This window comes from Fragaria vesca, linkage group LG1, assembly GCF_000184155.1.
Source record: "Fragaria vesca subsp. vesca linkage group LG1, FraVesHawaii_1.0, whole genome shotgun sequence".
NCBI lineage: Eukaryota > Viridiplantae > Streptophyta > Magnoliopsida > Rosales > Rosaceae > Fragaria > Fragaria vesca.
In genome coordinates, this window is record NC_020491.1 from 16550734 (window position 1) to 16565105 (window position 14372).

The window sequence follows — 14372 nt, forward strand, 5'->3', positions numbered from 1 at the left end:
GAGTCTAACACATACATACATGTCACTATCAAATGTAAAGGGTGCATTGTACTCTTTTTCTCCTACGATCAAGGTTCAGTTTTTCTCCCACAGGGTTTTTGTGACTTGACGAGGCAACAGATCAGCACCATCGGCATATCAGCGCGCGGCATAAGGGGAAGTGTTCTAGGATATTCTCTATGTGTGCCTTGGCCTTATGCCAATAGAATATGTAGTTAGACTAGATCTATGTATTCATATCCTTACCATATTGGTATTGTGTAATTCCCTATATAAAGGGCTCCTATCAATGAATAAGATGATGATTCTCTTGCTATCTCTTTGTCTCTACCATTAATCCTTCATCATTAATCACAATTTATATACAATAAAACTAAAATAATAAGGGCTTTGGCGACGACCAATCAAGGCGGGCAACGATGAACTTGAGTTTGATGATTTCTCATTTAGTCCTCATTATAAGGTCCTCATTAGAAGCTCTCCTAACAATTATATACTTAATCACAATTTATATACAATAAAAATAAAATAATAAGGGCTTTGGCGACGACCGATCAAGGCGGGCAACGATGAACTTGAGTTTGATGATTTCTCGTGCGTTGCTATGGAGCTCGTTGGAGTAGGCAGAGGCCAAGATGAGGTCATCGGAAATGGTGGAGGAGATGATCTGGGTGATGGTGGAGCAGTAAGGTGTACTTAGATGTAATTTTTTTTTTTTTTTTTTTTTTTTGGCGAGGCTTACTTACTTAGATGAATTGGAATGCCTATGAAGTCTTTCTGTCATTGGAGTGGGAATGGGCATTTTAAAAAGCCCAAGGGAGTACAAGAACCCAAGACCCAAGTCTGTTTGACAAAATGAGTACTGACATCATCACAGTGACAGATATAACTGAATAGTATACAAGGCAGTTCAAAGCCTTCATGAGAATAATTTCTCTCGTATTAAAGAATGCACATAAGTTATTTGTTCCCTTTTCATTTCGTGTGTTACAAAAACAGAAAGGAAACAGGATCACGACAGTGAAAGTCTAACTTCGGTAACCATATCTGTGAGTCCTTCCATCAGAATTGAATATAAATGTCTATATATACAGCATCCACTTCATCTTTTGCAAGGCATGGCGCCACGTTATTCATTAATCCTCCAAAGATTTGTCAGGAATATGCAAATATACAGGCTTTCCTAATCAACATTTCCATGCTTTCCCCTTAATGCCTCTGCACTCCTGGCCTTCACATAAACCAGCGTTTACTTTTTGCAGTTAAAAGCGGTTCTCCAACAAATCAGGTAGTGTTATCTTCCCAGAGTGGTTTGAGTCGAGCTTACTGAACTGATCACAGATTTGCATAATATCTTTCTCATCTATCTTTCCCATCTCCTTGAGCTTGTACACAATATACTCTGACTTGCTGAAAAAGCATTGGAGCAAAAGAAGAGAAGGTTGGCATTCCAAAATATTGCAGTCAAACTGAACAATGAAGCCAAAAATATTTCAATGCGAAAACATTTCTGATCCGAACATCACTAACTGAAATTGTCGTGCAGTTTTCCTGATTTTTTTAAGTTAACTTCGGTTAAATGCATTTGCAGTACAGAGATTGGGATGTTCTAGCATTTCAGCTTCAAAACAGTAGCGAGAGGCCTATTTTTATCTTATGTTTGAAGTACATAGGCAATAAAGAATGACCTTAAGAATTTTCCTTTACCTGATCAATACATGCATCAGACGGAGAAAGACCAAGAAGCATTTCTTAATGTTCATAATCTAATTTGTGTCCATTAGAAATTAGAAGGCATGCATAGAGATTCCAAATGGCTTCATTATGAGTTTATGACCTAGGATTCATATCTAAGTAACAATACTGCAAGGGATACCAATATTATTTAATATTCAGTCTTCAATTGCCACTCAGTTTACCCTAGAAGTCCAAAACATAATGATTCTGCAGCCTATTAGATGGTTCTGTTTTACAAGCTCTATTTCACATGATATGCTTAAACTACTCTGCTAACACATCAATATAACTTCGCATGCCATTGAAACATAACAATCAGAAAATGACAGATAAGAAATGAATTGGGAAGTCACCTGATGAAGCCATGGTTATTGATGTCAGCAGCAAGCAAATCCTGGACAGTGATATCCCTATGCAAAACCCACTTGACAATTTTCCTGTGTCTCTTATCCACTCTCGCCTCAGCCAAATACAAAAACGCTCTCGCCACCGCCAGGGTTGAAAACAAAAGCCAAACTGCCGCGAAAAGCCGCCCCGGCAGCGTCTTGAAGGCCTTGTCCCCATATCCAACGGTCGTAACCGACATAACAGACAAATAAATAGAATCAATCCAACTCAAATCCTCCATAAAACACAAAACCAGAGCCCCAACGCCAATGCACATGACCACCACACCAAGCGCCAGACCCACCTTGAGTCTGATCCTCATCCTCCCTTTAGCCACATCAACAATGTAGTCCGAAAACCCACGGTGGCTTCTGTTGCCGTGGTGATGATGATGACTCATTTGGATTCCGGTCAAGATTATATTCTCTTGCAAGTCCAACACATAGTTAACCACCCCACTAAGCAAGATGTCAATAAACCCAAAACCCACCAACACAAACACACACGAGAACACCTTCGTCAGCGGCGTTTGCGGAGCAATGTCACCGTACCCAATAGTGCACATAGTGACTATACAGAAGTAAAGAGCATCAACAACCGGGTGAGTTTCGATGCCAGAGAACTTGTCCCTGTTGAAAGAGTATATTACAACACCGAGAGAAAGATACATGACAAGTAACACCACAGCTTGCCTGATGATGGAGCTGGTCTCGGACTGTGGCTTGGGGACCTGGGCCGTCTTGGGTTTCAGGTCCCGCATGACTGCCATGGCCGGGGCGGTCTTGCATCGGGTAAGAATGCTGGGTTTGCGGGTCGGGGCATTCCGGTAAGATGAGGAGGAAGAGGGTTGTGGGTCTTGGTGGATTTCATTTTGGTGAGGGGGTTGTGGGAAGAGGAGGAGAATAGGGTCGGTGAGGGGAGGAGGAAGATTGAAAGAGAAATCATGGGGGTGCTCAATGATGGGTTCAAGTCGGGATTGTTGTGGGGAGGAGAGAAAAGGCTCGGTTTCCATCGGAGAAAGTAGGAAAGAAAATAAGATTTTTTGTTTGTACGGACTCTGGCAGATAGCAAATGGTAGGCGCTGCTGGGTGGGCGTGGTGGGGTGTCTTCAGCTTTCTTTGAGTTTGAAACTTAGAATTGTAGTTGTCATAGTTTTTCAACTTGAGCCATCACCGTTCACGGTATTTAACCATTGTTAGCTGGATAAATTGCCAAAATAATACAGCCACTGAAAATTATAGTTGTAAAGCTCATACACACTAGCTGGAGCTTGTGAAAACTGACTAGTAGTTCATTTTAAGAAGATGAATAGCTCTTGTGGATACCGTGGTTCCATCCTACACAAGTACACATGACCACAAAAGAATGCATGTAGGAATGAACTTTGATCGGTTACATCGGCAACATTTGTAAGTCTGATAGAGTAGCATATGATTCATATCATATATGCACCCTCACTTAAAAGAAAATGTTTATGTTTGTTCGTCTCACTTGTCTTATGAGTAGCCGTTAATGATATATCCAAGATTATTGTTCATGTGTACTCCTAAGATCCAATTGATTTCAAAAGGTTTAGATATCCTCACCAACATGCTCCGGCTTTCGCGGAGCGTTCTAGGGTTTCCAAGATCAAGGTTTTTAGTGGCGGTGGAGAGCCTAGCACTCCCCCGACCATCCATTGGCAGTTTCTCTATGACGACACCAAGAGGAGCAATCCTCTCAAGCGGCAGCGACATCGGGATCCTGACCTTTCAAAGCCTTCAACAGTGATGGTTCTTTGCGAGTGAGGAGGACTCCAATGAAGGAAAACAGATGTCTAGGACATCGAAGAAAGCAATCAAGGTGGTTTCGAATCGCTGGTTGATGTTACATCGACGACAGAATTCAGTGAATGGAATTTCAAGACGGAGATAGTTTCGATGCTCACGCAGGCTAGCGCTAAATCTGGCATGTTTTGTGTGCCCGATCGTGGAGGGTTGTTCCACCTACTAATGCCAGAAATCACTCTAAAGTTTGGCAACCGAGAAAAATGGCTGCTGCCAAGGATCGCGATCTCCCTTTTTGGTTTGGGGCTAGGTCTCGGATCAGTGGACCTGAATCAAAGTTTGACGCCTGTGGAGGGCACTTTTGATTAAAGGCGTATGGTAGTGAGATAAGCATGCCCGAGCCCAAAAATGTCATCCTCTTTGTCTGAGTTAGCGGAAACTAGGCCCAGAAAGCTTCAAAGGATTGAGAATACTAGGAAGCTTGCTGTTGTGTTCTCGCTGTTGTGCTCTTCCCGGCGGCAATTTCTTCATTAACTACGGTGATTTACAACTGCGTTTCTTTCAATGAAGGACTTAGCAAGATGTGCATGGCGTGGGAGCTATAAAAGCATGAGTTTAAGAAGAAGAGATCCCAACAATGGTGGTATAGTGGTTTAGGGTTTGTGAAGCAAAGATTTGGATAGGAGATGAATTGAGAAGGATGAGAAACTAAGGATGCATTTAGGAGAAAGGCAGTGTGAGAAGAAGAGTTCTAGAGAGCTTGCTGGCATACCCCATGTTACCCTTTGCCTATGGTTGATAACAGCCGCTATTTATAAGTAAAGCTAGGGGAATCTTGGTTAAAGATTTTTACTGATGGGTAAAAGACCCACTTGGTTAAAAGCATGTTTGTAATGCATTTTGTATGTTAGGTTGTGTCTAAAGCTATTGATTGCATGTGGACTAGGCTTTGGAAGGTGTAAAAGTGAATTAGGCTTTGGCAGATTTTTTACGTGATTTAGGTAGAATTTGTTGTTGTAAAATCTGCTACTGGGACGACGTGTTCCCTGGTTTTATTGTGTGGCTGAAATAAGAATCATATATTAAAGCTTACTTTATATTTGGATATTGAAGGGTTTGGGCTTGGCTTTTGGGCTTCTCTTCTTCTTTTATCCGTATCAGGATTTAGGTCGTTGGGCATGAATTTTGGTCCCAAGTCCAAAATTAACAACAATCCTAAAACTAATAGCGGACCTCATGCAATTCTGATACCTTCCACACCACACCCGTTCTTGTAAGCCCCAAGTGCATGATTGTGGCTTGGGTCCACGTGCATGGCATGATGTTTATGAGTAGAATTCGCCTTAACATGTGATTTGGGCTTGAATAATGAATTGGGCCTACTTACTGGATTTTTAGGCCTTAACAACACCAAGAGCGTTAGGCTTCTTCAAGATCCGATATTGATGCCAGCGTGGTCATGGAAGCGGGTGACTGAGCTGTTTTTGGTCGTCATTAGCAAGATCGGAGAGTGTCGGCAAGCGACGATGCAATCTACTAGGGTTGGGGATGGACTCGGGTTCTTAGGCCTGGGTCTAGCCTCAAGCCCGCAAAAAGTCAGATTTGGAATTGGGTTGTTAGGCTTGATTTCAACCTGACAATGGCTTAAGTCGTGGTATTGGTAGCTTGGCAGATTGTGCGAGCTGGTTGCAACTAGATGGATACATAGGGCATGGAGTACCGCAATTAAGCGCTTTGGCTCTGGTCTTATGTCTTCTTTAGTATCTTGTTTTAATTAGTTTTATCCTCTGCTAAACTCACAAATAAGTGAGCTTCAATTTTCAATGTGATAGTACTTGTTTGTCATTCTGGCATGCGTCGTTAATACAATGATTTTTTTATTTAAAAAAAAATCTAATGGATTTCATTTTATTGCTAAAAAAGAAATTGATCTTAAGATAATTATCCTTGTGGACCAATAAGAGTAGAAATACTCCTACTTGTAAAAATGTCTTGCACTGCACGTAGACTAATAAACAAAAGCACATGATGTACAGACACAAGTCTAGACTTCAAAGCGATTGATCGAACAAGATTTATGTTTGAAGTAAAGGCATTCGATCTCATAGCTAGGCTACATGCCTACATCCATAATATATATGTATGACCTATTGTAATTGAATGTATAGTTTGTCATCCCTCTGAATAATTCTTAGCTAGCTTCTTAATCTTTCACTATATTACATTAGATTCATGCACCGCATGGCTTTCTCTGTGATCCGGTCAAGCCAAAGCCTAGTTAGACCATGCGAGCAGACGCCGATCGCCACCCTTGATTTATCGGAAATCGACAGCTTGCCGGTACTAAGAAGCAATGCTCAAACACTGCATGTGTATAGACATGGAGAGTATCATCAAGTAGCCAAAGTTATAAAAGAAGGTCTGTCGAAAGCATTGGTTCCATATTATCCTCTTGCAGGGCGGTTGAAAGAGTCTAATGGAAATGGTGGAGGTCAGCTTCAAGTCGAATGTAGTGGACAAGGTGTGTGGTTTGTCGAGGCATATGCTAATTGTAGACTTGATGCTGTCAATTACTTTGATGATACTGTTGCCTCCCACTCCAGCAAACATGGTGATCTTCTTCCTAGTCAATTTCCAGGTGCTGATGGACTGGACCTACTTCTACAAATGCAGGTAAGCAATATTACCCCAGTATGTTAATAGTTCTTTAGAACTTGAAAATTCTGCCCCGGACCCAAAGCAGACACTCTATTTTCCATTTCTTCTAGGGTTGATGCATCATGCATGTGTATAAAATCCTCTATTCATTAGTAACAACCCCAGGCAATCTTTAACTCGATTTAGAGCAAATGTTCTTCCATTCATCTCTGAGATACATCTTCATTAATTATCACATGATATGATCACTACGTACAGGTGACTGAATTTGAATGTGGTGGATTCGTGATTGGCATCAAGTTCAGCCACAGCATCTGTGACGGCTTAGGATCTGCACAATTTCTCAATGCTGTTAGCGAGATGGCAAGGGGCCTCAAGCACCCGAGTATTACACCAGTAGTGTGGAAAAGAGACTTCTTCACGAATTCTCTACCCCGACAACAGCTAAACCTAAACACCACCACCAACAGTTCTTCAGTACCTAACTACCAACTAGGGCACGCTAACATTGACATTTACATGGACCAAATCAATCACTTGAAGCGAGAAATTCAGGAATCTGCTGGATGGAGTTGCTCTTCTTTCGAAGTAGTAGCTGCCGCTTTGTGGATTTGTCGAACTACGGCTGTGATAGTGTCGGACAACTTGAAGCAAAATGCACAAGTCAAGCTGGTCTTCTTTGCTAATTGCCGTCATCTTTTGGACCCTCCATTGCCAAAAGGCTTCTACGGCAACTGCTTCTTCCCCGTCACGGCAACAGCTTCGTCCGAAACACTGGCTCATTCGTCGCTAGCTGATGTAGTGGAAATGATCCAAGAAGCCAAGGCTAAGCTTCCGAACGAGTTTACCAATTACATCAAACTGATCAAAGAGGGTCATCAGATTGAGGACGACCCGTTTACCCCAGCTCTAAGTTATGAAACGTTGCTTATATCCGAATGGGGCAAACTGGGATTCAACCAGGTCGATTTCGGTTGGGGGTCACCAGAACATGTCATCCCAATACAAGCCTCTGCAATCATGCCAGCGGCCATTGTTGGGACTTTGCCTTTGCCACAGAATGGTATCCGTCTAGTCACCTGGTGCGTGGAAGAGATCCATCGTCAAAACTTTATTCATCACATGATGAAAATGATGGGGAAATGAAGTGTTACCTCAATGACCTCGATCTGTTTCAGAGCTTGCAATTCTAGTTCTGTTTGGTTGCAACTTTTATCGTAAAAAATGATGGTATGTACTCTTCTATATACAAAAGTTAACAACTGTGAATGATATGCATCCGACTGACTGAGAGTTGAAATGGTTGAAAAAACGTACATGGATATGGAACCATGATCAACTATAAGTCAATTGATAATCATACGTACCCATACTACGTTACGTACGTACGTTCATGGTCGTATATATATACAATGCCTGGTGATATTTGTGATGAATAACAAGATATAAACTTTGTGTATGAGCTAGGCTAACTAGAGGAAAGAGAAGGAATCACTACAATAGCACAAATGATCAGTTGGACTTGGGAGAAGTTCTCCCGATGATGGTGCTTTGGCTGGGTTCGATCATCGATGATACAAGAGACCAAACTAACTTTTTTTTTTTTCTTTGTGAGAATGAGAGAAGAAACTGAGATTATACTTCAATTTTACGAAATTTTTTATTAGTGATTAATCACGGGACAAGCTAGGATATTATCATACCCTCATTTAAATCTACTTGAACAAAAAATCACAATTAAATTAAATTACAACATTAAAAACAAATTGATCAACATCAATTGATCGAAGCTAACTGTTTTCCTTCGAAAGGAAAATAGAAATTCATTGATTGGTATATAGATATAAATTGGCCATACTCGTACAAGACGCATTGTTTTAGTTTGTAAGCTAGGAGGCCCATAATTTTGGTTGTTTTCTATATATGATCGAGTCAGAACACATTGTTTTTTCATTTACATCATTCTTTTTTCTTTTTTTTTTCATTGAATCATTTCCTTCATGCATGCTTGAAACTGGAATCCTTCTTTTCCGTGCTAGTTTTGATTTTGTTTACTTTGTTCTTCATGTCGGTTTATTGTTTAACATATCGATCACGTCATATGTGATTAAGGTTTTCATAGAGGTGACAGTAATATCTCTTGGAACTTGAACTTCTGCACGCCACACACACACTAAGTTTCTTTTTAAAACGGGACACCGTTTTAAAATTAAAGTGTAGTGCTCCTCATTTCGCTCATTTTTAGGTCACATTTTCACATCTTCATCGTTCAGTGTATCGAACATAGTGTGTAAATCATTCATGTAAAGTTTCATCTAATTTGGAGATCATTTAAACTTTGTAAAGTTTCATACAATTACGGAAGCTCAAATGATCTCCAAATTGGATGAAACTTTGCAGTAATGATCTACACATTATGTTCTATACACTGACCGGTGGAGATGTGAAAATACGACCTAAAAGTGAGCGAAACAAGGAGCACGACACTTTAATTTCAAAGCGGCGTCCCGCTCTAAAAGGAAACTTAGTGTGTGTGTGTAGTTCCTATTCAGAGCGAAGCTTCGTTCTGAAATTAAAGTGTAAAGTTCTTTATTTGACACACATTTCGATTATATTTCAATATCTCCACCGTTCAATTTCTAGAACCAAATGCATAGATCATTCATGCAAAATTTCATTCAATTTGATGATTGTTTATGTACCGAATTAGGTTAAATCAATGAACATACCATAAATATGTCTAACCAGAACTGTTTGTGTAAATCACGATTATGAACACCCAAACGATCATCAAATTCGATGAAACTTTGCAAAAGTGATCTATGCATTTGGTTCTACAAACTGAACGGTGAAGATATGTGGAAATATGACCGAAAAGTGTGTCAAATAAAGAACTTCACACATTAATTTCAGAGCGAAGCTTCGCTCTGGATAAGAACTGATACACACACACACAAGGCCCTTCTAATGATGGATCCCTTTTTTTGTTCATTTCTAGAGATAGATCATTTGACGAACTTTTCGATCACAAAATCAAATCTCCACCGTTCAGTTCGTTAGGCTATATGAGTCGATCACTTCTGTAAATTTTCAAAAAAATTGGTGATGGTTAAGTCATCCAAATGAGGGATTTATTTTTAATGATTTTGAACAGTCTAGGTTTGACATAAGTGTTAAATTTTTTGTTTTAATCTCAACTATCTAAGCCCATTAAAAAAAGATCTAATGGTGTGGGCCTATCCCTAAAAATGAACAAAAAAAGGGATCCCTCATTGGAAGGACGCTGTGTATATATATATATACACAGGGCCCTTCCATTGAGGGATCCCTATTTTTGGCCACTTTTAAGGATAAGCCACACCATTAGATCTTTCATTTAATGAGTTTGGATCGCTGAGATTAAAACAAAAGGTTGCACACTTTATATCAAACGTGGACCGTTCAAGATTATAAAAATAAATCGAAGTTTTGAATGGCTTAACGATCACCAAATTATCTGAAAATTTATATATATATATATATATAATGCTTCTAATATATCGCAGCTTCAAAGATGATATTTTGTATTTCTAACCTCACATCTAATACGCATGCATGCTTTGGCTTAATTGATTATCAAGCCAAATATATCCTGATCCATCAAGAATTATATACTATGTCAATGGTTAATACACTACTAGCAAATTATCAATTGCCCTTTGAACCAATGCTTTTCGCAGGATACTGCGGCAAACCCTAGCTCTCTATCTCACGATAGTTTTAGGGTTTTTGCTGTGCAACGCAAGTTCTCTTCCATGGCTACCATGGCTACATCTCAAGCCTCCCTCACAGCTAGGCTAATCTCTCTCTCTCTCTCTCTCTCTCTCTCTCTCTCTCTCTCTCTCTCTCTCTCTCTCTCTCTCTCTCTCTCTCTCTCTCTCTCTCTCTCTCTCTCTCTCTCTCTCTCTCTCTCTCTCTCTCTCTCTCTCCCATCAGGAAGAACCTGTGGATCTAGGTGACCTTCGGTGCCTAAAGAATGGCTTTGTCGCCCCTTGGTACTATCTAGTTGGGCGCCTCAACACTGCTCGGGCAGTGGCGTTCAATGCGTTCCACAATGCTGTTCGGAACATGTGGCGTCTCTCCTCCCCAGTCGAAGTCCAACAAAGAGGAGTTTGGTATCTGTTCACATTCGCCAACAAACGTGATGTCAAGCGAGTCAAGAAGGGCGGTCCTTGGGCGTACCAGCGTGCTATGATCATCATCAATGATTATGATGGCTTTTCAGATATCGAACAAGTACCTCTGAATTTCGTCTGGACTTGGGTGGAAATTCTTGGTCTCCCGACTGCGCTGACAACGGTGGCTACAACACGATTAGTGGGCGAGACAGTCGGTCCTGTTCTGATTGTGGATCAGAACAACATCAATCGAGGTATCGTTAGGGTTCGCTTAACCCTCAGTTTGGATGAACCTATGAAAATACAATGGCGGATTAGGGTTTCCCCAATTGATGTTCTGGAGATCGACTTCTGTAACACCTTGACCTTAGAGTTAGATGATTTAACAAACTATTTCTCAAATACCTTCTCAAAATCAATTTTCACAGCAAGATTATTAACTCAATCAATCAGCAGATTATACCTCATCTCACCTCTCGGCTCAAAAGGAGTGAGAGCCAACCTACTGTCACACCCCCTCCATTTTATGTCAACAGATTTTCATCTCACAACTTCAAGAGAGACGGTCGCCCACACCAAAACCCACGAACAAGCCATATGCGAATTGGATTCCGGCATCGTCATCACCGGCCGGCCCATCTCCACCGTCCTTAAAATAGGCGAACTGTCCAGTAGCCTTGTCTTACCAGATCATGATCAAGTGAGGATGTCACCCTCCCTCAGAGAGACGAAGAGAGGATCACCGAAAACCATTGAGAGAAATAGAGAGTTCTCTCCCCAGGAAGAGAGCGAGAAGCCTCTCCTCCTCCCCCAGAGAAAGATAAAGTCGGTGAAAAGGTAAAGAAGAAAAATCCAGAAAATCCCGTTCTTCTAGGGAAAGAATCGAGGTTTCTAGTTCGGTCTAGAACCTCCTCCCTCCACCGACATCCTTCCCAATATATGTACTTGATCTAACTGCTTAGATCAATCAGTGATACAAAACGGACGATTTGGATCACACTGAGCATTTTCCTTTATATTTAATTAAATTCCAATGATTCCCATAACTTCAATAATTATAACAAATAGTTCGGGTGTGGACAATTTCCCGAAAGATAATCTTATGAACTCGTTGCGTCCCACAAATGAACATTATTATTATCCACCAGGTACGAAAATACTACTGTACGATCCTCACTTAAATCATCTTGATTCAAACCTTAATTAACCCATGTATATCGAAATAAGTTCAATTACTAAATTCTTGGAGTATTACAACATGGATTATATATGTACGTTCATTTGCATATGTATAAGGACATACCAGCCCAAATAAAAAGATTATTTCCTATATTTTATAAAATTAAGGGTATTACAACTTCCGATATGAACAGTTGGTGGGTCGCTGCCGTGATTGCTCCATGTTGAATCATGGTGGCCTCCTCTGTCCTAGAGAACGAGATGAAGCTCCGGTGGTGACCCCAAGTCTTGTAGTAGCACCTTTAATGGTATTTCGAGGTAATGTGTCAGTTACTCTGTCTACCCTTGCACCTATTTCGCTCCCTTCTCTCTTCCCTAAAGAAAAGAGGGCTGTCAATACTAGGGAGATCCCTGCCTTTCCCTCTTCGACCAAGATAACTGGAGTTCGGCATGAGCGTGATGAGGAAGAGTCTCCGAATGGTAAACGAGCTCGACATGCCCTGGCAATGGTTCCATTGCCTCTGAACCCTAATGAACTCTGTTTCTCTATTAACCCTAATGGGGATTTGGGCATTGCTAAGACCAGGAAGTCTCCCAAGAAAAGGGGAAGACCAAGAGGCAGTAAGAACAAGAAAAGGATTGCAGTTGAAGCTTCAGATTCCATGGCTCCAAGTACGGGTCAGAGTGACAGTGGTGAAGTTCAAGGCCTCAGGTCCGAGGCTGAGGAAGAGTAATCTCCTAGTGCAGCTAGGAAAGATCCCTTCTAACCTTTAACAACAATTCTCTTTCTTTTCAACTCGATGAAGGTACACCATTAGGTCTTAGGCCTGATTCAATTGAAAGTGGAATTGGTTGTTAGAGTTTAGAAGGTTATATGCTTTTTAGTTTGTCATATCCACTTTTTTGGATGTAGCTTTGAGGTTGTTTTTTTCAATTCTTAAATGTAGTCCATATTTAGTTTTCTAACTATGCTGCTTATATGGTCTACAGACTATTCATGCTTGACCGTTTTTGTCGTCATGATCTTTGATCAATAGAACTATCTCCTTTCCCCGGAAAAAAAATACACTACTAGCAAATCAATCTATATGCAGTGGCAGAGCCAAGATTTGAACCCTGGGGGGTTCAAATATATATACTAAGCGTATGTTAAAATTTTGTGCAAAATTACCTAACTCAAAGCTTTGTGCATTTTTTCTTGTATAAAGTGATCAAATGAAAATCTTCAAATGAAGCAAATTTTTGTAGAAAATCTTCAAAAAAGCAAAATTTTGTTATATACATCTCCTACCTTGTAAAAAAATTAAAAATATACACGGGAAGAAAGTACTAATTTATTCATTTAGGATTAATTACTGGTCACTCCATTAACTTTCATGCGCTCGACAGTTTACTCCATTAACTTTCAATTTCAATCGATTACTCCATTAACTATCCAATATCACACAATTAGGTCCATCCGTTAAGTGGTCGTCCAAATCAGTGGTTAAGTTGCTGACTGGACATATTTTTCAATTGGAAATTCCATTTAACACCCTCCCTCCCTCCCTCCCTCCTTAATCTCTTCAATCTCTTCTCTCTCCTCCTCCACCTCCTCCGCAACCACAATGCCACCACATCACCAGTTGGACCTTCAACAACACCCCGCAACAACAATACCAGCAACCAACCAACCACATCAACACCGTAATCAAACACACCGCAACTAGACCACCAGCAACCAACCACACCACCAGTAGCTCACCTCGCAGCTCCTCGACATCTCTCTCCCAACGCCAAAAACTCAAACCCACCTACCTTGCATCTCTCTCCTAAGGCCCAAAACTCAAACCCTCACAACAATCTTCTCTCTTCGCCGCCAACCGAACCCTAAACAACACCATCCATGAAGCCCTTCCGTTTTCCACTTCAAACCCGTGCTAGACTTGAAATCTCAACCACTTCGAATCCCCAGTCAACAACCTCTTCTCGCTCGCCTCCCCTTCCTCTATATGAAATTGAAGCCATTTGTTTAATTGAAAACAGATTTGGGAATTAGGGATTTCAATCCCTAAAATTTCAGATTTGGGAATTGAAAGTGTTGAATGGTGAGCCACCAGAGGGCGTTGGTGCGGCTGGCGGCCAGAGGTGGGACACCAACGCTTTGGGGATGGTGATGAGGAGGGTGGTGTTGGAGTAGAGGAAGGCGCAGACGAGGTTGGGGTCAGAGACGTCAAGGCGGAGGGCGGCGAGGCTAAGAGAAGTGATGGTCGAGGCCACGCGCTCCAGTAGCGGAGGGGTGGGGCAAGTGGCGACGGTGGAGGCGAAATAGGTGACACCGATGGTGATGGATGAGGCGGCGTCCGACGAGGAAGAGGAGGGTGATGAGAGAAATGGCGGAGAGAGAAAAGTGGGAAGCCATGGCTGGCTGATGGGTTTTAAATCTGTGTGTGAAAGAGAGAGAGAGAGAGAGAGAGAGAGAGAGAGAGAGGAGGTAGGTAGTAGTAGT

The 14372-nt window shown here is 41.2% G+C and overlaps 2 protein-coding genes across 2 annotated transcripts; one reads left to right on the plus strand and one right to left on the minus strand.

Moving 5' to 3' along the window:
* Positions 1-849: 849 nt before the first annotated feature.
* On the minus strand, positions 850-3143 carry LOC101295947 (two-pore potassium channel 5-like). Its single transcript, XM_004288311.1, has 2 exons — positions 2091-3143; positions 850-1410 (listed from the first exon to the last, which is right to left on the minus strand). The coding sequence occupies exons 1-2, from the start codon at positions 3134-3136 to the stop codon at positions 1263-1265; spliced, it is 1194 nt and encodes a 397-aa protein (XP_004288359.1). The 5' UTR covers positions 3137-3143; the 3' UTR covers positions 850-1262.
* Positions 3144-6131: 2988 nt separating this feature from the next.
* LOC101300486 (10-deacetylbaccatin III 10-O-acetyltransferase-like) lies at positions 6132-7694 on the plus strand. Its single transcript, XM_004289389.1, has 2 exons — positions 6132-6563; positions 6807-7694. Exons 1-2 carry the CDS (start codon positions 6132-6134, stop codon positions 7692-7694), a joined length of 1320 nt encoding a protein of 439 aa, XP_004289437.1.
* The last annotated feature ends 6678 nt before the right edge of the window (positions 7695-14372 follow it).